Source organism: Poecilia formosa, unplaced genomic scaffold, assembly GCF_000485575.1.
Source record: "Poecilia formosa unplaced genomic scaffold, Poecilia_formosa-5.1.2 Scaffold26, whole genome shotgun sequence".
In the NCBI taxonomy this organism is placed as follows: Eukaryota; Metazoa; Chordata; class Actinopteri; order Cyprinodontiformes; family Poeciliidae; genus Poecilia; species Poecilia formosa.
Genome location: NW_006799965.1, coordinates 2,638,354 through 2,664,876, shown reverse-complemented (window position 1 = coordinate 2,664,876; position 26,523 = coordinate 2,638,354). Strand labels below are relative to the sequence as shown.

At 40.1% G+C, this 26,523-nt stretch overlaps 1 protein-coding gene and 1 long non-coding RNA gene across 4 annotated transcripts in view; one reads left to right on the top strand and one right to left on the bottom strand.

The window, feature by feature from the left end:
* gabrb2a (gamma-aminobutyric acid type A receptor subunit beta2a) overlaps positions 1-26,523 on the bottom strand; it is a 52,503-nt gene that overhangs the window by 2,682 nt on the left and 23,298 nt on the right. For 2 of the 3 annotated variants that reach the window (XM_016669617.1, XM_007548412.2), the window contains 5 exons: positions 21,537-21,757; positions 9,894-9,976; positions 5,685-5,822; positions 4,805-4,957; positions 1,992-2,236 (listed from right to left, as the gene is read on the bottom strand). In XM_016669617.1, coding sequence (XP_016525103.1) covers positions 1,992-2,236; positions 4,805-4,957; positions 5,685-5,822; positions 9,894-9,976; positions 21,537-21,757 — 840 coding nt within the window. Of the gene's footprint in view, positions 1-1,359; positions 1,501-1,991; positions 2,237-4,804; positions 4,958-5,684; positions 5,823-9,893; positions 9,977-21,536; positions 21,758-26,523 lie in introns of all 3 variants that reach the window. The other variant, XM_007548411.2, reaches the window with a different exon arrangement.
* Positions 5,829-8,999, top strand: LOC103135598 (uncharacterized). Its single transcript, XR_475950.2, has 2 exons — positions 5,829-6,236; positions 7,825-8,999. It is a non-coding gene; the product is annotated as an uncharacterized LOC103135598 (long non-coding RNA).

The window sequence follows — 26,523 nt, the reverse complement described above, 5'->3', positions numbered from 1 at the left end:
TAGGTTCCGTTTAAACATACAGTTTGTGGTACAACGGTTATTCATTTACAAGAAAGTTCTAGCAACACTCAAAACTTAGGTCCAGTTTAGATGCATGTCTATTCTTGAAATTTGAAACCGAGCTTTGAGTTATTTTGTAAAGAACTGAGAAAGATTTTACTTATCACATTTTTGGATTTTCTCTGCAAAAATACTGAAAACATTGAACCATTTTACTTCAGCATTACAATTCTGTTCTGCCTTGTGTTGGTTTATCACACGCACGCTGATCCACGTTCCCCCAGAAATGCACTGATGTTTGCAGTTGTTACAACGTATGTGGCAAAGTTCAAGGGAAATTAATACTTTTCAAGGCACTAACCATTTTAAACTAAAGTTAAGAAATGCTGCCGTGAACTTTAAGCAATTTAGCGTGTCAAAATACTGATGAGGTGCTAAAAATGGGTGATGCAAATGAGTCAAAAACTGCTACTTACAGCCATGAAAAAAAAAGTTAAATTTTCTTATCATTTGTCAAACCATAAATGATAATACAAGCAGAAGGCTACAAAGTGATAACATTCTTTGAAGGAGCAGTTTGGAAATTGATTCTCATGGAGAAACCTTCGTTGTCATCTCAGAATTTCAACCAGGATATGGTTAAAATTCTGCCGATTCACAAGACAAACTAAACAAAAAGTTAAAAAGAAAAAAAAAAGAAGAGAAAAGCAAAGATATACAAAAGAAAAGTGACAGGAGAAGGTTGAGAGAAATAGCAAGGACTTTGCAAGGATGGAGGAGGCTACAGGTTCAGGGCAGGTCGGGAGAGGCGTTGTGGGAGGTGAAATCGGATCAACATTTCTTCATCCATAGCCTGACTTCTGAGGAAAAGCATCATCCCTACAATCCAATCCTGTCCTTTCTGTGTTTTTGCTGTTTTAGGGTAACTCACTTTGAAGCGGTGCTACTCATCAAAACTGCAAATGTGTTTCTAGTATCTGCCCAGTCGTTCTTCACAATTTCTTCACTTGGGTCCAAGTAATGAATGTATCATTTTTCTTCACAGATTTAGTGTTTTTTTTTTTTCTTTTTTGAGATTTTAATGAAATTGTCTTTGTCATTTTCCATCAGCTAGAGTGTTCAAATTAAATCAGTTCCTGCAGAAATGAAGCTGCTGAGCCATGTTTGTCAGGAAAATGCATGAAGAGCAAACCGAAAGAGGGAAAAAAACACAATGGTGGGAGTGATGGTCAAGGTTGCCTTAAAACTCTACAAAAAGAAAATCAAAGAAATAAACAAAAGACTACAGTATTTTCCTCTGATCTGAACTGATTCAGATTGATGACATTGTTAAGTTTTGACTTTCAAAACCTCCAGTACCTTATTTCTTTGATCGCCTAGTCCTAAAGCGGCATCGTCCACAAAGATGGGATCCCACATCGAGTCATATGCGTCAATTTCCCTCTGTTTCATTCTGGCATACAGAGCATCATCTCTTTGAACTACATTTCCCACCAGCCACTGCAAGCATACAAAATCAGCACTGTTACTTGAGGGAAATCGGAGCTTGCCACACTCAGAAGGAAAGGATGTTTCTCTCTCTCTTTTTTTTTTTCAAATTTAAAATTTAAAATGCTGTTGTTCTTAATGGTGCTGAGCAATATTTAAAGAGAAAACTCTGGCGCTGCAGCCAGGGATTTTTCAGGCGCCTCGTCCTTTGGGAAACACAAAAACGTGGAGATAAAGTATTTAAAAAGCAGTCATTGTTCCTGCATTCGCTTTTTCAGATCCAACTCTGTGTAAGAACGTTAAAGCAGCAAGCAACCGAGGGCTGGAGTATAAGTAAATAGAGCTGGTAAAGGACATGAAACATTGATTACAGCATCACATTGACCTTAAGAGAAGAACAAGAAGAAGAAGAAGAAGCCCTTTGCTCACACAGAAACAAACATACATATCAAAAGACAGCACAGAAACAAAAGCGTTTTAAAAACGACTCCCTCCGCACAAACCTTATTGGGGTCGGGTCTCAGCTTCTCGTTGTTGGCCGTGGCCGCTTTCTCGGCCGCCTTCTTCTGTCTCTGGGGACCCTGGCCGAAGAAGATGTAGTTGACGAAAGCGTACTCCAGCAGAGCCAGGAAGACGAACACAAAGCAGCCCATCAGGTACATGTCGATGGCCTTCACGTAGGGGATCTTGGGGAGCGTCTCTCGCAGGTGAGTGTTGATGGTTGTCATGGTCAGCACCGTAGTGATCCCTGCAGGTCAGTGGAGTCACACTTAAAGAAAGTCTTTAGACGAGTCTCTTTCTGTCTCATCCCCACAACAATACATTGCATTGAGTTTTTAGGGGGAAAAAAACTGAAAAAGTGGTCTAGAAATGTCCACAGGATGAGTTACAAATGCTCCATTAACACAAGCATTCAGACGTAATCATCTTGCTCGCAGCCTCAAATGACCATATTTGGGCAACTGGGCACAACATGAAAGTGATAATCTAAAGCTAAGTGGACAAATATCTATTAAATATTCACATTCTGCGGTGTTGAAGAGCATATCTGGGACGTTTCTGTGATAGCTTCACATCTTCTGCCTCAAGCAGAGGAGTTCACGAATTGGTTTCATGTTAAACAGAGCTGGAAAGATGGAGGAGGAGATGGATATTGCAGATGGATGGATCGGGGCTTCTAGAGATGCAGACATACCTCCAGTATGCCGGGATACAGTGCATCCGGAAAGTATTCACAGTGTCGCTAAACTTTTCCACATTTTATTATGTTACAGCCTTATTCTAAATTGTATTAAATTAATTTCTTTATTAATTTAAATAGAAATCTTTGGTCCAACTCTACTTCAACGCAACAGATCAGAGCAGAACTCGCATTAGTGCAGACTAAGTCAAAATTCACCTTTACATTTTGTCTCTAATCTCTAAAAAAAAACAAGATGGGAACGGGTCAAACAGGCTGCATGTAACATTGAAAGAGATGCAGGAATGTTTAATAAGTGCTGGTTGATTTTAACAAATGAAAATGAGCACCGTCAATATAAATGTAAAGCTAAAAAGACGCGCTTTGTGAAAACACAGGTTTGGTCTTATAGACTAACTAGAACTTTAGGCTACAATTTTATTTAGTACATTGGACACAAAAATCTCAAACAAAAAAACGTCACCTACAAAGAAACATGGTGGTGGCAGCATTATGCCCTGGGATTACTTTTCTTCAGATCGAACAAAATCTTTTGTCATGGTGGACGAAATCATGAGCAAACACCAGACGGCTTTGACCTGAAACTTTCTTCTAAAGTGCTGCAGATGGACAGAGATTTTAATGACGCCGAATAAAAAAAAAAAATCAAAGATCAAAACTTCATCTGAAGAGAGCAGTTTTGGAATGCAAGAGCCCAGAACTAACTCGAACAATCTGAAGGCAATAGATGTCCTCCCAATATGAAAGTTAAGAGGACATTTGCAAGATGCAAAGGGAAATATTGGCAAAGATGTGGTACCCTGACAGACTCCTATACCAAAGACTGAATCTTGAAATAAAATTAAAAGTTTCTTCAGCAAAAAATTGCGTGTGCACACTAATGCACCTGGGTCATTGCAGCTTTTCTCTTCTCCTCTTTACCTTTCTGGGTAAATTAGTTTGTTTCAAGATAAACTGCACCGGAGCAATCGTTCGGAGCGATTTCCTGAAATCATGCTCTCACATTCATATGTTACAAATTGTTACCATTATTGTACCAGAGTCCTTAAATTGTTGCTTTGCTTCCCTGCAATCAGTAAGATCAGGTGCCAATCTGTAACGGACAGGAACATTTGAGCATTCATGTCTGCCTTGTACATTATAAAGTATTTAACTGCATTGAAGAGACAAGACTCGCCAAATTAGACCCCATAAGGTTTGCAGCCTCCATCTGAATCCCCCGAGACCGGGAGCATGTGTGCTCCATCGGATAATTTCAGGTCAAACAGGTTGATATCCACGCGTTCATACGTACTCTGAGCATACCACATCAAAAGCATCCCACTGCTGCTGCAAACATCTGTGTTTAGTCACAGCACAATACACCTGCTTTTATGACACACACACAAGCACGCACACACACACACACACATTGTGTTTGATACATTAGTCATCTGCCTGCACAATTTGCATTTGGTCAGATTCACACGCATTATAAATAACCCAGCAGCCTGCAGCGGCGCTGTAGCACGGAGCCAGGGCTTTCATTGGCTGAGCTCGCTCTCTGCACAATCTCAGGGTGCTGAGAGCATGTGGGCACATCTTTAAATCGCCTTCCCAGCAGTGCCGCGTTAGCCTGCTCGTGTCGGTTTGACTTTGGTGCGTCCAGGTGCGTTTTTGGGCGACTGCTTTCACTTGCGTCCTTCGTTCGGATTTTTTTATGTTTTTTTTTTAATGTGATCTGGAGGATGAGCAGGTATTTTTGGGGCACTGAGGGGCTTCGACAGACAGATGAGCAGAGAGAAAGACAGCGAGCTTCAAGGTCAGGCTGCAGAGCTTCTCGCGCTGCATGAGTCATGTACATAGTCATCTCTGAACAACAGACACTTAGCCAGACAGCCTATTACACACTGCTATCATTCACATGCTTTGAGACAATTTACAAATAAAACTAAAAAACAGAAGAAGAAGAAGAAGAAGAAAGCGAATGTGCAGAAAATAAAGGATTTCCCTTATTAAGGACACAATAACTGTCTAAATTCAACATGTTGAAACATAATAGAATAAATGGATCCTTTCATGCACAGTTATCATTTGGCTTTGGGTCACTGCTGTGCAGAGGCAAGACAGTCCTACCCAGGGCCACTCTGGCAGCAGATGCATCATAGTTGATCCAGAAGGAGACCCAAGAGAGGATGGTAATCAGGATGGAAGGCATGTATGTCTGCAGGATGAAGTAACCGATGTTCCTCTTCAGTTTGAAGCTGAGAGACAGGCGGGGGTAAGAACCTGAAAGAGGCACAGGGAAGAGAAACAGAATCTCCTTCATGGTGCCAACTTTGTCCTTCCAACATTGTGGCGCCTTACACAAATATCTCCATGTAAAATTGTGTTTTTATTCTCACATGGTAACCCTGGGGAACATACGTAAAACAACAACAACAAAAAAACACTGAAAAATAATTTCGATTTTTTTTTTTTGCAGTCACGTTTGATTGCAGCCTTATTAGATTAGAATCATTGGTACCCTCATAAGAACTCAAAAAAATGAATCAAACTAAAGGATCTTTCTAGTGATACTTTTATTTTTATTTTTTTAAAGTTAACCACAGGGTCTGGAATCGAATGGCGCCCTGGGCGAGTACCTGGGCGAGTGGGGATGACGGTAAGCAAAAAAAAAAAAGCAAAACATTTTTCATCTCTGAAGCAGTATAAATGCATCGTAATCCCACACGATGCACACAAAATAGTTTTCTTATTCTCTGAGAAATATTATTTTAAATCAACTCCTTGCACTCTCTTTCTAATGCCATCCTGCGTAAAACTAAATATGTATTTTCTGTGTAATTTACGCAGAAAACACGTATTTATAAAATAGCGATTTTGTTAAGGCTTTCTAATACATCTTCATCAGGAGTGCCAAATATTGTGGGTAGCACTGAATTTTGCCCATCAAAATGAGCACAAAACACAAATCTAAAAGCATAAAAACAAGCATCTGTTCTCAGTGACTTACCTGTCGAGAAGACAACGTTCTTGGAGATGAGCTTGTAGTCAACAATGGAGAACTGCGGCAGCTCTATCCTGTCGACCCCAGACACAGCGCCGTCCCCACCTCGCCAGTAAAACTCGATGTCATCTGTGGTGTATCCGTCTGGAGACGAGAGAGGCAGAAGCATTATCACCTTCAATTAAGGAGCAATAGCTCAAAATGTTATGAGTCAGGAACAGCAAATGTCACAGTTGGGGTTTTGTTTCTGTTGATCCACCCCCCATCCCCCAATCTGGACTTTCACTATATACTGTAAAGGCGAGTACATGTAAATAAACTTCTGAATTTAAAGAAAGAAAGAAAGAAATCAAGGGGATGGGTCGCTGCGTCGCAGCTTGTCGTCGTCCAACATAAACAGCGTTGCAGAAATCTCCACACTCCGAGCTCCACTTTTGTCTTCCTTGCGCTCAAAATAGAGGCGGTGACCTATTCAGATGTAATGAATAATTAAACTCCGAGTCTCTGATTTTTAAAATTAACACAAATTTCTTTGTCGCGAAGGCGCTGACATTCAAGGTGAAGTTAGTCATGTTGGGCTGCTGTTGTTTAGGCAGGCGGCCTGCTTCAGCCACAGGCCTTTTTATCACAGCAGACATTTTGATTTGTCATAGCGGGACAAGCTCAGGTGCTGCTAATAATATCAGCAATGGCCTTCATCTGCAGAAACTTACACGCGCGCAACGTTGGCCGTTCATTTTGTTATTCATACCTGCGAGAATGTGTCGAAGAGCGGGGAAATAAAAGGGCGTCCGTCCCTCATGTTAGTCTGATTTTCCGTCACACTGCTCGTCAACGCAATGAGGCACAAATACACAGTTTCTGTTATTCAAAGGGAGCTAAATTATTCTTCCAAACAGCTGGGTCCTGTAGCTCGTGGCCAGTATTACTCAAACAGGAGTAAATTATGCATCTGTTGAGGTTTACAGCTGCAGAGGCGCTCTGGTGAGTATTTCACAGCAGCCGGGCAGCATATGTGGGATCCAATCAAAATAAACCCCGGTGTGTGTGTGCGTGTGTGAATGTGTTCAGAGTAACACAGGAATGCATTAACCAGTGCGTCGGTGAGGCTAACTGATGTGTGTTCCTTTCAGATGTCAGACGAGCTTTTCTCGGCAAATTTGTTGGCTTTGGATATTTTCATTTGTTTAAAAATGTTATTGCTTTATCCTACAGAGGCGAGGACATTAGCTACGCAAACAAGGTGCTAATCTTCTCATGCAAGTTAGTATGACTCCTCCTCAGAGTCCAGTACAGCTGTTTCTGTCTCAGCAGGACCAGTTTGTCTTAGTGGGAGGTTTTTGCTTAGTTTAAGTGTCTTTCGACAAGAATCCCTTTAAAGTTTTTACTGGAAATTTCAATGTATTATATTGGAATTTTATGAGCAAAAGTCTAGACATGGTCTTCAGAATTTTGACAACTAAAAACATAAATGTGGTGTCCACGTCTCTACCATTTTGCTTGTCTCCACTAGTTTTACAAATCTAAAGCCTGTTTTGTCCAGTCCGACTGGGAGGACAACATCAGTTTTTGAAACCCACTTACTTCTCGGAAGAATAAAAAATAGAATCACGAGTCAGATCTTAGCATCAAGGGCTTTACATGGTCAAAACAACACATCGAACAAATAATTGCGCACATTACAGTGGCAAAAAAGAAAAGTAATAAAATGTGGCAATACGAGCAAAAAAAAAAAATCTGTTCCACTTTTTATCAATCAAAGGCAACTCAATGAAAGTGGGGTTTTAGCCTTGATCTTAAAGGAAATCAGTGTTTCAGCATTTTTGCCGTTTTCAGCAGTATCCTAGAAGTTTGTTTCACATTAGTGGAGCATAAAAATGTAATGCTTCACCATGTTTGGTTGTGATTCTGGGTATGCAGAGTAGACTTGAGCCAAGAAGACCTGAGTGGTCTGAAAAGGAGACGTTCACTAAATGTCCTCATTGGGAGATGCTGAGCAGGGATCTCTGCAACTGGGAGACTTTGACATATTAAGGTTGTTATCCTGTTTAAGGTCCAAAGTCGACCAACCTTCAGCTTCCTCACAGACAGCATGACACTTTGTCCTAAGAGTCACTGATAACTGATTGCCCTCTATATGTTACAGGTTTCTGGTGTCAGAAGAACCAATGGAGCCCCAGAGCATTACTGACCCGCCACCGTGCTTCCACTTAGGCATGGTGTGCTTTCCAGCATTATGCTTCCTTCCTCCTATTCCAAACATTTCTTGATGCACAGACATATATATTTTTTGCTGCCACCAAGTTTGCCTGCAGGACTTTTCCAGTCTGAGGAAGATGTTTGGCCACCTGCCTCTTCACAAATCCAACCACTGATAACTTCTTCTTGCTAAAATGTCCGGGTGGTTTAGCAATGAACCTCCTACCTTTAATTCTGCTAACTATGCTTTCAACTGCAGGCTCTTTTGCTATAATTTTGTATCTTTTTTTCCCTTTTTTGAGTAAGGTATTCTATCTTCTCTGAACTCTCTGGACAATTCACTAGACTATATCTAAAATGCAATACAACACTTCCATGAACAATCGTTATCTGGGCTGTTTGTACCTCAAGCAAACCTGATGCCACCATTGAAACCACTGATAGCTTGTACCAGAACTGGGTCTTCATAATAGACAAAGCGTTTTATTATGAAAAGCTGAGGGTCTTGAAGAATTGTGAGACTATACTAATCAATTATTCAATAATTTCTAAATAAAATTATTGTAATGTTAGTGTTCTTTATCTCATTAAGCTGTTCTCATCTAAATAGTTTATTACTGAACAGCTGAAAACAATTTTTTTTACCAGTAAACCTCATCCGATTTGAGGCTTGAAAAATTTTACTTGCAGATATAAAAAATGTTTAATTAAATGTACGTTTCGAAAATCTGGGAAGATTCTAGGGGTGTGAAATCTTTGGAAAGACACTTACAACTCCACAACACGAGGACAGAGTTTGAGCAAAGAGTGAGCAAAGAGGTGAATGCAGGAGTCAGAGTTTATCTGCATTAACCAATAAAGTGAAGGAGACGAATTGCAGCTTGAGCTCATCATGTTAGACCAGTGGCCTGAACTGCAGCAGCGAGCTGCTGGCGAATTGAAGGATCTGTAGCTTTTCTTTAGGAATGTCTGTTAAAAATGCATCAAGTTTATCAAGGGAAGTTAGAGTTCTCTGGGCTCATTAGTCTGAATAAAATAGCACGCTCTGGCATGAAGAGATTCCAGCGTTAAAACCGTTGCCAGTTAATCCATATGAGAGCAGATCCTGCCTGGTGATCAAAACTAGAGCTGCCAGTGTTCGTGCGCACGCATACGAGTGTGTGTGTTTTGTAGGGCTGCCGGGGAGAGGAGGAGAGGGGGAAAAAAAAAAACAGCACATGAGTGATGAGGAGAGAGATAAAAAGGCTGCGAGGAGGGGAAAAAAGAGAGAAGGGGATGAGTCTTTGCAAAGAAAAGAGACGAGAAACGGAAAAGAGGGAACGACGATGAGAGCGATGGCGAACATAACGGGAGAGGGGCGGTTCTGACCCGTGCCGTTTTAGTGCCGCCTGGCGCTGTTTGCAGCAGTGTGATCAAACCCGGAAAGACTGAGCCCCATAGACCACATCCCAGCGCCATAATCCGTCTCTCCGGGGACCCAGATAAAACACGCAGAGGACCTCATCTTTCTCTCTCATGCTCTTCCCCACACTCCCTCCACTCGAGAGCGCTGGATCACATACAATTACAAACTCCATGTGAAATGAGCTCTTTGTACTGTACAAACACGGAGAGGCAGTTTGGGGAGAAAGCTGCGCATAACATCGACTATCAGCACATCCCTGAAACACTGGACCTAATCAGGCTCCTCTGCGCCTTGGGAAGCCACTGCAGCTGAAGATGAATTAATTAGGCTGGATGTTATCAGTCACTGAGCCATTAGTGATGTTCTTCTTCTTGATGCATATCTCTGGCTATCTCATCAGCCTTCCTCAGCATTTAACGTAGCGTTTTATCAACAAGCCACTCTACCTTGGTGCTGCGGGGAGGCTGCTGGTGTCTGTGTGTGTGTGTGTGTGTGTGTGTGTGTGTGTGTGTGTGTGTGTGTGTGTGTGTGTGTGTGTGTGTGTGGGATCTGTTTAATTCTCCATCTGCATGTGGGTGTGAGAGCTGGTTGTCAGGGAGAGCAGTACTTACAGCTTTCTATCTCCAGAGTGCAGTTTTGCTCATCCAGAGGGTAGCGGCGCAGGTCCATCATGCAGGCAGCAGTCGTAGTGATGCTGCGGACAATGAGGGAAGACAAAAAAAAAAGAGATTCATCAAAGACCCGATCCAGATTTCACTTTCACCGCCGCAAAGCGAAGACACCTGCATCACAGTTTTCAGGATTCAGAGGGAAATGTCATTAATTGCAAAATATTTCTAGTTAGAACAAAAATTACGCATCTGAGAGAACTATTTCTTTGAAGATTTCTTTCATAGGATTGAATGTGTTTGTTTATTTTGATTTTGTTTGTTGGACTAACAGAATTTTACCGAGCAACAACACAATAAGCATATACACACATCGTAAATAATTTCTACAGCTTTTCAATTTACTCACATTTACTAATAATTATGGCTTTCAATCTCTTCCTATTGATTTTGTGTTATATTTGTGCATATCAGCCTTTACGCAGACGACTGCCAGGTTTATCCATGAGTGACGACAAGAGATCAGAAGCTGGACGGCACAAAATTTCTGGAATTAGCATTTGAAAGAGCTCATGTATTGATCTCCCCTTACGTTTTTAAAAGTAAAACAACAACAACGAGAAATTGAGTGGTGAAAAGTGGCTCCTTGTTTAAACTTGATTGTCAAATGAACTCTGGTCTATTCCTGCTTTCTCCAGTGTTTTCTCGGTAATAAGGCCTGTTCTTTCTAAAACATACGCACCACTGCTTCAGAGTGCCACTGCTCTGTTTCTAACTGGTGCAAATAAACAGTTCCCTCCTTTATTTAGGATTTTTAGTCGCAAAATACTCTTGCTTTTTGTTTGAACAATTATACCCTCATATGGAAAAGCCACCTTAAATTAGATCTGGGTTCACACATGATGTCTGTCGGCTCACGTCATGATAAATATCTCTAATTCAACCATACAAAGGACACGGAAGTACAGCGAATTTGTTGTCATTTTTCAAGAAACCAGTTTGAGATTGTTATTGTTATTTGTCCATTACGGAGATATTTACTCTGTGGTCATAAACGAGTGGACATGGTCAGTAGCAGCACGCAGGTAGGCTGTGGCATTTAAACAATGCTCAACCTGCACATTCTTCACTAACCTCAGACATCACCGATGTATTTTTGTCCAGAACTGCCTCTCACTGGATACTTTTTTCTTTTTCAAACCATTCTCTGTAAACTTGAGAGACGGTGGAGCGTGAAAGTCCCAGTAGATCAGCCGATTCCTTAACATACAGACCAGCCTGTCTAGCAGCAGCAACCGTGCACTGTTCAAAGTCACTGAGATCCCCGTTTTTCTCTACTCTCGGTTTGAACTTCAGCGAGGTGTCTTCACTAAATCTAGATACCAAAATGTACTGAGTTTCTCCCACACTGGTTTACTGTGTGTGTTAACAAACAATTGAAGAGATACATCCAATTATGTGACTGACAAATGTATAGCTTCATGTTCTCAAAAGTGAGCAGACTGAATACTTTTAATTTTTATCTCCTTTACATATAAGTTAAAAGTTAAATACTGTAGTAAAAAAAAATCCCTGTCATTCATAAACTTATGATTTGCTTTTCTTTACATTCAGAGTCTCCTGTTTCGGGTAAAGCTTTTGCCACTGGAATGGTTTATTAAAGGGTTGGCGGTACTTAACAAACATTACAAAATCCCTCGTATTTATATCAGCTGTGCAAGTTTCTGTACGTTTTTACTTGTCCTGCTAACTGTTCTCGTTTCTGCAGAAAACAGTTGCTGGAGTGCTATTTATGCATGGAGTGTAAAAACAGCAGTGTGAACAAGCTTACCAGAGCATGAGACAATACAGGCTGTTGTAGCACAGGTGCTTAGCCTTTTGTGATAAAAAGAAAACCTTATGTACTGAACATTTATTATTCAGTGGAGCGAAAGGCAGAGTCAACTGTTCCTGACTGGATAACTCACATCAGGAATTATCTTCCCAAAGTTACATCTGCACTGCCGCATTTAAACGTCACAGTAATGGCCTTTGTTTTGGTGGTTTGTTCTCGCCTAAATCATAGAAAGAAAGCTAAGAGAGGCTTTTTCATTAGCTTGAATTATGTGCAGGAGGAATGTGTTAGCAGATGTTTTTAATTGTTAGCTTGTCTGTTAGCTGCAGGATTAACTATTGAATGAATTTTAGCTTCAAAATTGGGCTTTTCGTTCTGTTGGTAAATAAAGTTACAAGTCTTATTATGCAGATCTTTGACAAATTGTATACCCTTTATCTGCATGTGAAACTCTTATCGCCTTTGTGACTAATTTTCTTTTCTTTCATGAATCAGACTTGCTTATTTTTACTTTTAAATAATATACAGTCTAGCTTGGAAAGCGTTTCTTTCCCACTTTCCTAGAACTGAAGATTTTTTGAGAGATTGAACGTCATGGCTGCGTGGTTTTTCAAAATCCATAGCCACAATAACTCAGTCCTGAGTATTGAAATTCTTCCCAGAGGATCAGTCACAGATTGCACGATAATAATCTTGTGTGTATTTTGTCAACTCTGGCAGAAAGAAAAACAATGTGGTCAAGCATTATCTCAACAAAAGGCTGACTGAAAAAGTGTTCAGAAATTACTGGGAAGACAGTAGCAAAACTGGTTGACTGGAAAATTTCTTGTGTGGTCCACCAGCAGAGTTTATCTTTCACAATTTACTAAAAGTAAGATTCTCCTTTTGTTCTATTCTCTTAGGGCTGCCCTTGTTTAAGTAAGTTCTCCATAAAATATGCATATGGCTCTAAAAGAGGTAACTATATGGGCTTTACTATACCTCATAAAAAAATAAAAACAAAGCGAGGTTCACCCTGTGGTCATGCGGCTCCTAACTTAATAGCCGCCACATCCGACAGGTTTGCTCGGAGCGACGGACTTCCTGTAACACATGACAAGATGGCCAGAGCCGAGATGGGCTGGCATCTGGCTGTGCCAAGCCCCGGAGGATGTCTGAGAGACCGGACACACAGTTTAACTACGGAAACTAAATATAGCACAGCCCACCAAGACTCGTAAGTCAAACCAACACACTTGAACACACGTCACCCACAAACAGATGGATATAAAACATGATAGCATCGCTCAACCAGCAGTAATACTTCCAGCCTGGAGGAGCGGTTTTCACTCCATGCTGATGAATTGAACTGAGCATCCTAAAAACAGGTTTGCTATCTCTTCTCCACTTGGGTCATTGCGTCATGTACGGCAGCCAAAATGGCGGACTGAGAAAATGGATCAGTCAAGTGAATATTTTCCCCCAAAATTAGCACAATTAAAAATGTATTTACTCACTGTGTTTTTTTTGTGTGTTTTTTTTTAAGATTTAGATTTTTAGGGTTGAGAATCGAATGTCTAACAGCTGAGCTGAGGACTACAGTCTTCATATACAGTGAACCTGCTTTCCCACTGGTCCACACGGCGTCCAGCAGGGAATTCATGCTTTATAAGACGTAATACTATTGTCTGAACTAAAATCTATTTTATAAAGTAACATTATAAACGTTGCTTGATTTTGACATACATCCCTTTTTAATGGACACACAAACCAGTCCAGAAAATAATCATTCATGCAGTTGAATGTAAGTAATTTAAGCAAATTAAAAAAGATAAGAGAAAGGGAAGTAAAAGCCTATTTAACATAGGAAAGACATAGATAAAATATCCTGTGATGTTAACGGTTATTTTTCTTCAGCAAAACTATGACGTCATGATGTTGCCTTGTCCATTCCCAGGGAAACTGATTGGAAAACCTTTTAAGGTTTGATAAGGTTTGGCCTAAGAAATGCTTTAATGGTTCGTTTTCATTTCATAAAAGGTCTGTTATTAAAAAAAGGTTTCCATTAAGGAAGACTGTGTTGACTTTTAAGGGAGTTTAAAACTGACATTTGTCTTTTCTCTTTAAAAAGATGGTCAAAGGACTATGACACAGCCCCATGTTTACTTACAACAACAATTGATTCAGCTCCGTCTGCAGAACAAAGCACTAATTAAGAATAAAAATAAAACACAATTTTCAGCAGGAACTGTTCTTTGTGGGTTTTTTTTGTTTTGTTTTGTTTTTTATATGTCAGATCCGGAAGCTTTCAGATGCAGGAAGTTTAAGTAGTTGAATCTAAAAGTTTCTCCCTTAGGGTGGCTGTGCATAAGAGTGTTTGAATAAAATCCTGAACATGTTTTTACCAGGTAAGATGTTGCCAGTGTTGCTGAATAAAGGGCTGCAAATGTAGAAGAGAAGATGCTATCCACAATTAAAAGGACATGTTTAATTAAAACAGCAAAGTACACATATTATTGGTTATAAAACAAAAATTCTTGTCAAATATTTGTAATTGCTGCCGCTACAGCGTTTTTAAATGATCAGTGTACGACTCCCGATTACCTGCATCCGGTCTACTGTCTGACTTTGTGAGCTGTGAACTCAGTAAGATGTCTATTATGGATAGTTTTTAAAAACACAATTTTATTGATCTGTAACATCTTATTTTCACTAACAAGCTTATCTTTCAGACTAAAAAAACAATCACCAATCCTGGTTCAAATCCTAAGTTGTATTGGAGGAAAAACATAAATCTATGGTAAACAGCTTCAAAACTTTTCCACTTATGTCTGTTCAAATTCAACTAAAAAAAAATCAACATATATTGGAAGATTATTGTTAAAACTTCAATGATCTGGTTGCACAAGTATGGCCAATGTTAAACTGATACTTTTTTATTCCTGTTCAGTTTCCCCATTCAGATGAGGAGAACATCCTGACAAACAGATTTCCTATCAGATTTAGTTCTGGACTTTGGAACAAACCGCATTGAAGTCTTTCTTTTGGATGCACAGTATGGCTGGACTTAGCTTCATTGTAAATAAAAGCCTCCCTTGTGGTTTGGAGCTGTGGTCAAAATTTATAGTTTGGTTCCTTCAGAACTTTGCACTTTTTCCCATAGAGGATTGTTAGTAAATTGTAGCCTAGCACAAATCCCTGGAAGGAAACCGCTTCCATCCTAAACCTTATGAAGAATACAGCGGATTCTTTTCACAGTGAAGCCTCCCTGAACACTTTATTTTTTTTCTTGTGTTGTCATAGAGAAAATATGGGACCAAAGAGATAAGAACTGGGTGTTCATTTATTTCTATATAGATAACTCTAATGGATTGCAACCTCACTGCAAACCGTGGCTTTGGTGAAAGGATGCAAAAGAGCAGAGACTTTAGTAGGTCAGATTGACGTTATTTCAGGTTAATCAGATTCATTGTTACTGGTGTTAGGCGCGTACCCAATTAGGTGATGCGGTCAATCCAACAACAAAGTTTTAGTTTAGGAGTTTGCACACTTATACAATCAAATTATTACAGCTATCTTAATGTGTAAATTGTACAGCTGCAAAGGGGGCCAGCCTTGTGAGTTTGGTTTTATTCTCCGAGAAGTCGAGACTCCCAGTCTTTCTCTCATATTCTTAGGTTCTCTGTCATTCCGCCTTTTTTTCCTTCTCTCTGCGCTCTTACATAAGAGCCAGTTAGCAGGGCTATGTGGTGCACTGGGGGATTAACATAGGACTCTCTTTTCTGTCCTAGTTTACCCCTTTTTATGGGCTCAAACCTACCGTGGTGCAACCCAGGTAGGTATTGATCACTCACCATCACCACCACTACTGAAATCTTCACAGCGAAAACACCGGGGAGAAACAGAAATGAGGCCAAAGTGGCAGGGGTAAAAATAACGTCCTATTTATAGCCCACCTACATCATCAGCGCTGGTCTCGAAGTCTTTCCGTCTGAGGTTACTTCTGCCTCTAACGGTTGCGCTAGCGCGTCCAAACACATGCTAACCAAGCATTGAAACACTGATAACGAGCAAGGAGGAGAAGCAGGAGAGGGTTTCTCTGCAGGATTCCCTTCCTGCCTTCGCCTCCTCCTCCGCCTCCTCCTGTTTGTCATCTCCACTGCAGCAAAAAAAAAGAAAAAAAAAGAAAAGAAAGTCTACGATGATCATGAAGCACAGGTTCATTTGCTCTTCGTCAACATCAGGGCCGGTGCCTCTCCCTCTCATCCCGACCTGCCGGTGGAGAGGAGAGGCCGTGTTCTCGTGGATCACGCAGTTCAAACACGCTACATTTGCTCTGCGTCGGAGCTCATAGGACACAGAGTTCTAAAAATGGCTGTTTTGTTTTTTCTTTGTGCATGTCCTGTAACGGTTCAGTCCAAGCTCCCTTTCTCAGCGTGCATGTGTGTGTGTGTGTGTGTGTGTGTGTGTGTGTGTGTGTGTGTGTGTGCGTGCGTGTGTGTGTGTGTGTGTGCGTGTGTGGACCCCGCCTAAGGCAGCCTGTGCACCTATATTCCGAATGACCTTGTTTACGGACACAACACAACCACCACGAATTCCCAGACAGAATCTCATTTCGAGGGAGTGAAATTTGCAGGGTGCAAACCTGTGCAGCCTTAACTTAACTGACCTTTTGCAACCGGGGAAGTGGAATAAAATTGTATGTGTAGAGAGGTTGAATTGGGACAAAGATGCTTCCTCCATTTTGGGTCAGGAGCTCATGTTGAAGCTGAAGAAATGCATGCTTGCTGGATAATGTTTTCCTTCTGGGGGAATTTTATTTATTTATTTTTATTTTTATTTTATTTTATTTTTTGCAAGATTTGGAAGTAAAAGTGTTAATTTTTTTATTTATTTATTTTTTTGTTCTAGGACATTCTGGTAGGTAAATTAAAAGAGAGAGGGAGAATTTTACAGGTGAACCTAACAACAGAGAATAAGAAAGAAGTCAGCTCTGTTCTCATTGAATGGGATCTATCAGCTGCAAACCTGCAAGAATACGTCCTCTCACGAAAAGAGCAATATTATTCACAAGAGTAGAGGGCGGGGAAGAAGTAGAATCCTAATAAATTTCTCCATCTTGAATGTAGTCTGACCTTCATGTCTCTGTCTTTCTCTTCAGCCCTCTATTCTGCTCTCTCTCTCTCTCCCTCTCTCTTTCTCCACTCATCCCTCTTGTCTGTGTAAATCTGAAGGTTTGTGCATGTGAATTTTCTTTCCCCTCCCTTCAGGCATTAAATAAAAATGCTAAGAGGAGTTTGTGTTTTTCGTTGCTATGCATGCATGTGAGTGTGAGTGTTTCTTCTCGCAGCCTGGGCGGTATCTGTGTTATTGGTTTAGCCTTTTCAGGGCCTGGGTAATTAGATCAGACTGCCTCTCCCCGAGACTCGAACCGAGCTCTAAAGTGACAGTTGGGAGCGCGGTTGTAATTTTCTGCTCCTCCCGGTAATTGAAGACTGGGATTTGGCAGGATTGGGATGCACTATATTTCCAGAGAATATGAAGTAAACAACACCTTCGCCCTCCCTCCTCCGCAAGATCCCCAAAAATAACACTCGCCCACTCGTAAACACCCACCCGCAGACATGCGTAGATCCTGCACACACACACACACATGCATGCACACATCCAATATCCAATGCCTCCGGCTAACTAACAACCGACTAATCTACTTGTGTTCCCCAGGTGGAGTGTAACAATTAGTTCAGTTGGTTCAGCACAAATCCACACTCACCTTTGAGGGCAATAACAATACTTTGGACTCTTATTATGCAGGGGCTTAGCGAGCATTCTCAGCATGACATCTTTACCAGAGATTTACAAATTAGGGAGAATGGATTTTACACCAACAGTAATGTATACCTTTGAATAACATTACATCTCTATAAGGGTTTTTTTTATTGGGGTTTAATTAGTTATGCACAAAGTGCTTGTGCATAACTGTGGGGAGGGAGGATGAGGAACCTTTGCTGTGTTCACTCATTACCTGATTTATTAAAGGTCTAATAGATGCCATCTCCCAGCTAAATGTTCTGCAAAGAACGCCTGCTTTAGTTTTACTAGAACACAAAGTTGCATTTCCATAAGTTATATGAACTTAATAAAGGAAATATAGTTCTCATAACTGCAACAAAAGGTACATATGAACCTATGCAGAGGCTCCTTCCTACATATAGGCATTGTTTTACTCTGCATGATTTCCCTTGATAACGTTGCACAGTTGCCAAACTGAACCTGGAGTAACCAGAATGAGATCACAGTGACATTATGGAGGTGTCTTTGTCACAGGCCGCTCTCTTTACATGCAAAATCAAGACTTTGCTGTAAAACAAATTAAAGCGACATTTTAATCACAGACAAAACATGTTACAGTTTTCCCATTTGTTTTGGTATTTAATCACATGAAATCCATCCGCAATGAAACAATTTCCACATTTTGACTCTCATAGAGAAAAATATGCTTCCTGTGCAACTCTTTAAAAGCTATGCAGCTTTGAGAAAAGGGAATGTTAAACTCTAATACCTAAATGTATTTTTTATTTGTACAACTGTTGTACGGAGATGCACATAAATGTAGTAGCTTCACAATCAAGCAAAATCTCAAGACTATTCCTTTGAAATCTATTTGTCAAACTGAGACTAGATTGAAATGGCAGATCACAGACTGATGTGCTAAAATAATTTAAAAACTCTGCATGTTTTTTCATTAAGTTCACAACTTCATGGGCGGTTGCTCAGGGCATCACTAGAGGAGGGGGCGTACAAACAACATATTGTAAAAGCATTGTATTTATTATTTGCAAGCTAAGTAAAATTTGTATTGTCTTTCATGCTTGAGCAGGCACTCCCAATCGCTGCTTAGAGCAGAAAAATCAGTCTGTCTTTTTTTATTTTTTGTCTATTGCACTAAACTCAAGTTGAGTGAGGTGCAAATTGTGAGCATTATGTTTAGCTATGCACATCCAGGAAATTTTAAGAAAATATGCTTTTGCAGACTAGCCCATAGTAGGGTTTGGTGGCAGCAAATGGAGAGGCTGTTACTGTCCGGTGGCTGGTCTGCCCAGGTTTGTGTTGTGGAGTTCAGAGGGTGCAGGCTGACTCGCTGTCTGTACTCGCAGTCATCAAATAAAACCCGGACCAAAACCACAAACCAAATAATGAAGGATAGCACTGACAAGGGTTGCAAATCGAAATGTAGCGAATATATCTCCCTGCTGCACAGATGCACTCATTTTTCACAAAGCATTTGCGATTCAGGTGGGTCGCACCGCATTTTTTGACAGACGTGCAGAACTACGTGCTCGGGTTACATAACTAAGAGAAACTGTTACAAATTGCATGTTTCAATTGCAAAAACAAATCTAGCAATGAAAGATCTGCTGCAGTGCAGATGCTTAAATTTTTTAAGCAGTCTTCTGCACAAGAGGAGCATCGGAGTCTAAAAGAGAATGAGTGAACAGTGCTATTTTGAATTAACAACAATAACTTCTAAGACACATACTCGAACGAAGCTAGTGACAGATCAGAGAAGACGGCAGTGCACTGATGGACGGGTTGTGTTTGGCTGTGCAGGCATTTGCTACATATAAACACTGTGTGTTTGTATTGAAATGCTACATTATTGATTGTAAGTGATCAATTATGGATTACAGCCTCCTCACAGGCATCGGAGTCCAGCACCAATAAAGAGATATTGTGTAGATGGGCTGGACCACTGTTCACGATCACGCTCAGTGCTGCTGTTTGCACTGGCCGTATTTATTATTGATCACAAGTTATCAATTATTGAAATTGATGAGCATCAGGGATATGAAAGTCTGCAAAGTAAAGAAGTAACTTGCAGCTTGACCCTTGCTTTACTTGACGAATGTGGATAAGTCATAATGGAGTCGCCACTGCAGCTGGATTCCCCAGATACAGATGCAGGTCTCACTGGTCCTCAGGAGGTCCTGGACAGTGACTCTAGGACCTTCTGTCCTGCATCGTTTACGTCGTTCCCTGTTTCCACACATCTGATTTAAGCAAATAGCCTGCTGACAAGATTCAGCGTAAATTGAAGCAATACTCAGGTGAACATTTTGCCATTTGACTTAGGGCTGTTGGATCAATATCACATCCCAATCAGTGAATGTTTGTTGTCTTTAACCAACACTGCTTTTAAGGGTCAGCTCTTGGTCATTAAAAAAAAAGCATTTATTAAAGAGAAAAACTGCAATAAAATGGTTCAATAATTGATTTGTTACCAGATGCCTTCTAGGACCCCCATGTACAAAACAAAATATAGTAAGAGGCTCATAATATGGATGTATTTACAACACAGAAGTGGTGCACACAACACTGCCAACAACTAACTTGTTATTTGGAAAATTAAAAAAAACATTTTGAATTTTTGTTGGAAATAACCTTTTGATTCATTTTCGAGTAATTGACCTTGGCGATTTGAGAACTTGTACAATCATGTTAATGTGCTTAAGATCACTGTAAAAGTTTTGGTAACACTTTATTTGACGGGGTGTGCATAAGACTGACATGACACTGTCATAAACATGACATAACACCTGTCATGAACATGTATGGGTCTTTATGAATGTCTATGGCTGTTGTCATGACGTGTCATTGGGTAAATAATGACACTTTTAATGCAAAGTTTCTTTAAAAGTTGCATTAAAAGTCCATTAAAAGTGCCAACTTTGCATTATTTTGTAAATAATGACACTGTAATGCAAAGTTGGCACATTCAAGACTCCTTCATGTCCATGACAGATGTTATGTCATGTTTATGACAGTGTCATGTCAGTCTCATGACCCCGTCAAATAACGTGTTGCCAAGGTTTCAAACAGCACTATGTTCAATTTTATAAATATCTGACAAGAAAAAATTCAACTAGTGAGGTTTTACAAATGTACACTATATGCTCACCATGTTACATGTGAACCACAGTTGGACACAGACAGGAAAGAGAATTACACTATAATCACTGGAAAGATGATGGAAAAAAAACATTTTTAACTGAACAAAAACAGGATTAAATAATCATATATTGCAACAGTGTTTGCAATTGTGTATGATTTGGCCCCGACATCTTTAAATATTGTCAACATATAAAATGAAAATGTATCAAGGAGAGCAGGCAGCAGGGGAGGCAGGCTGAGAGGGCAGACTTGGAAAAATGAATGAAGGAACGTGGCATCCCATAGATAGCTTACTGTATTTATAAAAACAGCCTTTTTTCAAAATAACAACCTTGTTGGATAACAAGACCTCTGACTTTCCCAGTTATAATGCTATCGAAATAAAATGTTATTATTTTTGACTGATTTCTAAATACAAAGAGAATGCAGCAAAAATCTCCTCTTGACCTCTTCTCTCATACACACAGTCAACAACTCCATGAACATTGTTTACTTAAGCAAAATTATTTGCTCTGTGATACACATCATTTATTTATTTATTTATTTATTACTTTCAGTTTGTTTAGTTATTAATATAGAACAAAAAAAAAAAACAATTGGCAAAATAAATGATGTTAAATGCCCTGTAATTACTACCTTTTCAAGTCAGAGGACTCCAAAGCGCTTTACACTACAGTCAGTCATTCAAGCACACGTTCGCACACTGATGGTGGTAAAGCTACCCTGTAGCCACAGCAGCCATGGGGCAATCTGCCAGAAGCGAGGATGCCACACGCCGACGCCACCGAGCCTTCTGACCACCACCATTGTTATTGGTGAAGAAATAAATTAGGAGAGAAGTCATCTAAAAAGTTCAAATAAAACAGGCGCAGCTGACTCACCGGAGCCCGTAGAGCACCGTCCCATCGGGGTGGAGACGGATCATCCTGTTCTTGACTGTGACGCCGTGAACAAAGGACTTCTTGTCATTGAGGAAGTAGGTGTCAGGGACCCAGAGCTGGTCGGCCACCCGGTTGTCCAGCGTCAGGTTGTAGGCGATCTCTGAGTACGAGAGGCGCTTGTCCCGCCATGCTTGTTGGAAGTACATGGTCAAAGTGTAGTCCTAGTGAACACAAGAGGGAAGGCAGGAGTTAGAGAAGTCAGAGAAAGGTTATAAATAAAGGTCATAATAAATACTGGTGATTATACATGCATTATTAAATAATTTCTTGTCATATGCTACCACTACCATGTAATGGTAGCATAATGCTAAGGGTCTATTACACTGTCAGTGACAATGGTGCATAACAAGCAGTAGAAGACATTTTGAAGCCCAAAGGACTACCAAAATGTTTTCTACTCTAACACAAAACAGCAGTTTAAAGTATCTTATATTTGGTTAAAAGTTATCTGTGGACTATGTTTGAAAGTCGGGTTTGTGCCTGGAAATCAAGGCTCTTGATTTTCAGTCCCTACTCAGAGGTGAACTTCATGAACAGGCTGACAGCTTTCAAAGGCTCAGCATATTAAGTTTTGGCTTAAATGAATGAACCCAATTTCTGTTGTCCACAAAGACAATGCTCCTGCTAAACACATATCTGCAGCTGGGTCCCCTGCTGTCTGGTTTTACATAACAATCAGCCCAAACCATAGGATGGCCATTGTCTTTTCATGCACTTCCAATTCCCATCTCCCTTCTGTCTGAGATTTCTCCCATTGAGCTCAATTTCTCTAGTTGCGTTTCAACCAGGCCAGTCGGGCGAACTGAAAGAAAAGTGTTCTGTGCTGCTTTAGTCTGCCTGTAGCTTTAGCCACGCTTCCAGCTTTTCAGGCAATTAAAGTCAGAGTGAGATGAATGACATTTTACAACTGACAAAAATGTTGTGGTCTTCCTCCTCACATGGTTGTTTACAGCTCACCTAATTTCTGGGAAGCTTCATTGAACTGTCTTGCAGAGGTATCGGCCAAACATTTGCAAATGGGCAAAATCAGATTCAATCGTTTAATGTTTCCAGAGTTCTCGCCTCCAGCAAACAATCATTTCTCAATAGCTGAGGGTCCAGACCTTCTGCACGAAGCAATGCGTAGAACAAGGGAGTGTTTTTTGTTTTTGTACCAGGCTACCCAAACCACTGAGATCCTGGGAGAGTTTCCCAGACTCGACCTTAGTGGTGGACAAGCAGCTTTCATATTGTGCAGCTCGTTTTCACACGTGCTCTGAGGTGTGTTATTAAACTATGCCTCCTCCTCTCCTCAGTCTTTAAAACAGACTCACACCCACACAGTCACAGTAAAACACAGCACTGCAGTCGGATCTGTTTGGTTACGCTGTGTTGCAGTGCAATCACTGAGTGGGAAAACACAATAAAAAGTACAGTCCGTGAAACAAGGCCCTTGAGCTTTAACTCCATCATCATTACTTATCACTATGTTTCTATGTTTCCAGGGATTTTATGTCTGTCCGAGACACACTGGCATGACTCTGCAAGGCAATTGCCACTTTCGCTCTTAAACTCTCATCTTTGATTGCATGCAGCATGCACAGCCAAAACACTGCGTAAAAAGGCCATCTAAAAATACACGAGTTGCTGCCATGTCAATTTTTTTGTACAGGGATGAAAAGTCAAGCAAGGATGGATGCATCCTCTTTTTTTGTTGTTTTTTGTGGAGAGTTACCACTGAGCCATCCTCTCACAGTGGCTCCCTCTCTGTCTCATTATCGGTCCGTCGATTGGATATCTCTATCACCTTTGGGATCGTTAGCTGTTGGCCACACTCTTGATGTATCATCCACTGAGACAGCTTCTCCTGCAGTACGAACTCGCCTTTAGCGTCATCTGTTCCATTTTGATGAAATACAGTAAAACTCACTGACAAAATTGCCACAAAGTAGGCTGTGTTGTGGTTTGGACTATACAGTAGATTGTTGCACATTGCTCGTCAGTGACTGTTTTGGTAGTTTCTCAGAGTTTGCTTTGCAAAAGTATTCATAGCTGCTGAACTTTTTCAAAGTTTGTCACATTACAACCAGAAACCCCAGTGTATTTTATGGGGATGTTGTGACAGAGCAACACAAAGTGAGGAGCAAGTCAAGGATACATGTTTTCTGAGTCACACCATCTTCCACTGGACCTACAGAACGTAGACTGGGCCACATTTACTCACAATTAAGCTTTGATTTAAACTCTTCTTTGTACAATTGTAGCTCAAGGTTGTGTGTTTGGGGTCATTGTCCTGATGGAAGTTGTACCTTTGCCCTTATCTCAAGTAACCTCGGTCTCTAACAGGTTTTCTTCCTGGACTGCCCTGTATTTAGCGCCAACTCTGGTCAGTTTCCCTGTCCCATTTGTAAAAAAGCATGACTACAACATTACATTGTCACAGACAGAGTAACAGCAAGTACTATTTTTCTATATCCACTGAACATCTTGATTCAGACCGAGATGAACTTAAACACAATTGAACTTTGTTTACTATTTATTAGAGATTAGAAGTTTTGGAATATACAAACTACAAATGGTACATCACATAAATATCAAAATTAAAGGGACCATAGACTTTAATTCGTGGTACATTGAAGAGGTTTGAACATAAATTCATTCAATATTTTATGTCTGCATGTACAGATCTAAGTTTGCAGAATCCCAAACTGATTTGGGATCCTGGGTTTTTGTGAAAACAAGTGTTAAGATATGACCGAATGGTTGCCATGGGAGATTCAAGGATTTCCTCAAACAAGCGTGGAAGAAACAAAGCTACACCCAAGGTATGTTTTTTGATAAGGGAATAACATTAAAAGATGATAAAGCTCAAAAAAGTTGATTTTACACCACTCACCCGTTTAAGCTACACAGTGAGAATCTCTTCAAGGCTCATTTCAACCACTGAGCATAAAAAGCAGATCATCGTGGACAGATGTCTGTTTACCAGCCAGTTTGGCATATATCGAAATAATTAAAACACTTATAGGGAAATAAAAGGCCTCCAGTGCAAACATAAAAACAATTCATTGCAATAAAACTGCAGGTTGTAATTTTCGCAGAGGAAAATATTTACATACCACCGGTATGATTGATAAAGTTTAAACTTTTAGGAGCAACCTTTTAGCTCTCTCATAAGGTTTCTTTTTTATCAGTTTAATCACACATATTAAATAGCTCCAAATGCAATTAGAAATCTAATTTATCTTCAGGTTTGTGAACAAAGTATTGTCTTTACAGCACGCAGAAAGACAGATGTCTCCTCTTTCTCTGTCTGCAGCTAAGGCTGTTCAAGGTACCATTTAGCCAGATGTATTTGGTATTCAGAAAGAACTAGTTTGTCTGTAAACACGGATCCACTGATACTCCTAACATGTGCATGCACACAGATATTAAAAGTATTAATAATGAGGGCTAATGGCCATAGAGACCTAAGAATTTGTAATTTTTCATACGTTTGAATAAAGCGTAAGGTCTGAGACACATTACTTCCATAAAGCCTTCAAAATAAAAGTCTTTAATGAGCCCATTCATCTAATTAGAATAGCCCTCAGCATTGTTTCTGCTTGTTAAACACAGCAGCCTTGATGCTGGGTGGTTGTGTGTTTGTGCTGCAGACTCATCAACTCCTAATACGTTTGTTCATTTTTATAGGCAGAATTAGATGGAACTTTGTTTGTTGCTGCTTGTCAAATAAACTAAAAACAACATGTTGGATGCATAACTAAGGATGCACAGCAGACGGGGAGCGGAATATTATATTTACTTCTTTAACATGAAGCAGTTGTAGGTTGCTTTACCAACAATAAACATAGTTTTTATGTCTGAATTTCTATTATGGTATGTTTATGAGTGTTTTTATTTTTTGTGCAGTATATCTCACAGTGTTTCCCTGTAATTGACTGGAAAGTCATCCAGGATGTCCGCTGCCACTCCTCCATTGACTGCTTGAGATAGGCACCGGCTCCCCATTTAAACCTCCCTTGTGAGGTTTAATAGAGTAGCATAGAGGATGGAAAATGTAGTAAACACATCAGACTCTGCACAGATTTTTCTTCTGGCGGTGTATCACGGTGAAAGTAATGCCTCTCTTTAAAGATTTGCAAGTATAAAACTTGATAAACTTTTTAACTTCTCTCTTTTACCACAAAACAAATAAATTGCAAATCAGAAGACATTCTGTGTTTGTTGGTGTGTTAACCTGTGACAGTGAGTGAACTGAAATGAGAAGAAAATGGGAAAAAAAAACTACTACCACGAATAAAAACAATCTTTGTACATTAACTTCACTTTAGCATTTGTATGATGGAATATTTCCAATACATTTTTTATAAGTATAATAAGATTCTTTATTTTACTTTCAGTCTGCATGGGAAATGACAAGAATGTGCAGCAGATATGCACAAAGATAAAAGTATTAGGTGCACCAGAGCATCAAGTGCAAAGGTTTATCTATCATATGTTCCCTGTTTTAAATTTGCTCAAACAATGAGAGAGACTTCTCAGTATCGATGCAAAACATTGATGCTAGTAACTTTACTGGGTGGATGAACTAAGACAACATCAGCAGTACCAGGTTAATACACGAAGCTTGACAGGACTAGTTTATAAACCAACTAGTTCAGCAGCAGGCCAGTATATTCCTGCCAACCTTGAGGTAAAATTTCTGCTTTGTCAGAGGAGGCCTGAGGTTTGAAGGGAGCAGTTTCAGTTCACAAAAATCCAATTCTGTCTGTAGCAGGAGACCGATTAGCCTCAGCGCTGATTCTCTTACCTGCTTTTACTGAGGGATCCTGACAGTGAGCTACTGTGAGTAGTCATGGATATATGTGTACTTCTCACACACAAATACTCCTTTAAGATGTCAAAGAAACTCTCTCTCTCTCTATATATATATATATATATATAT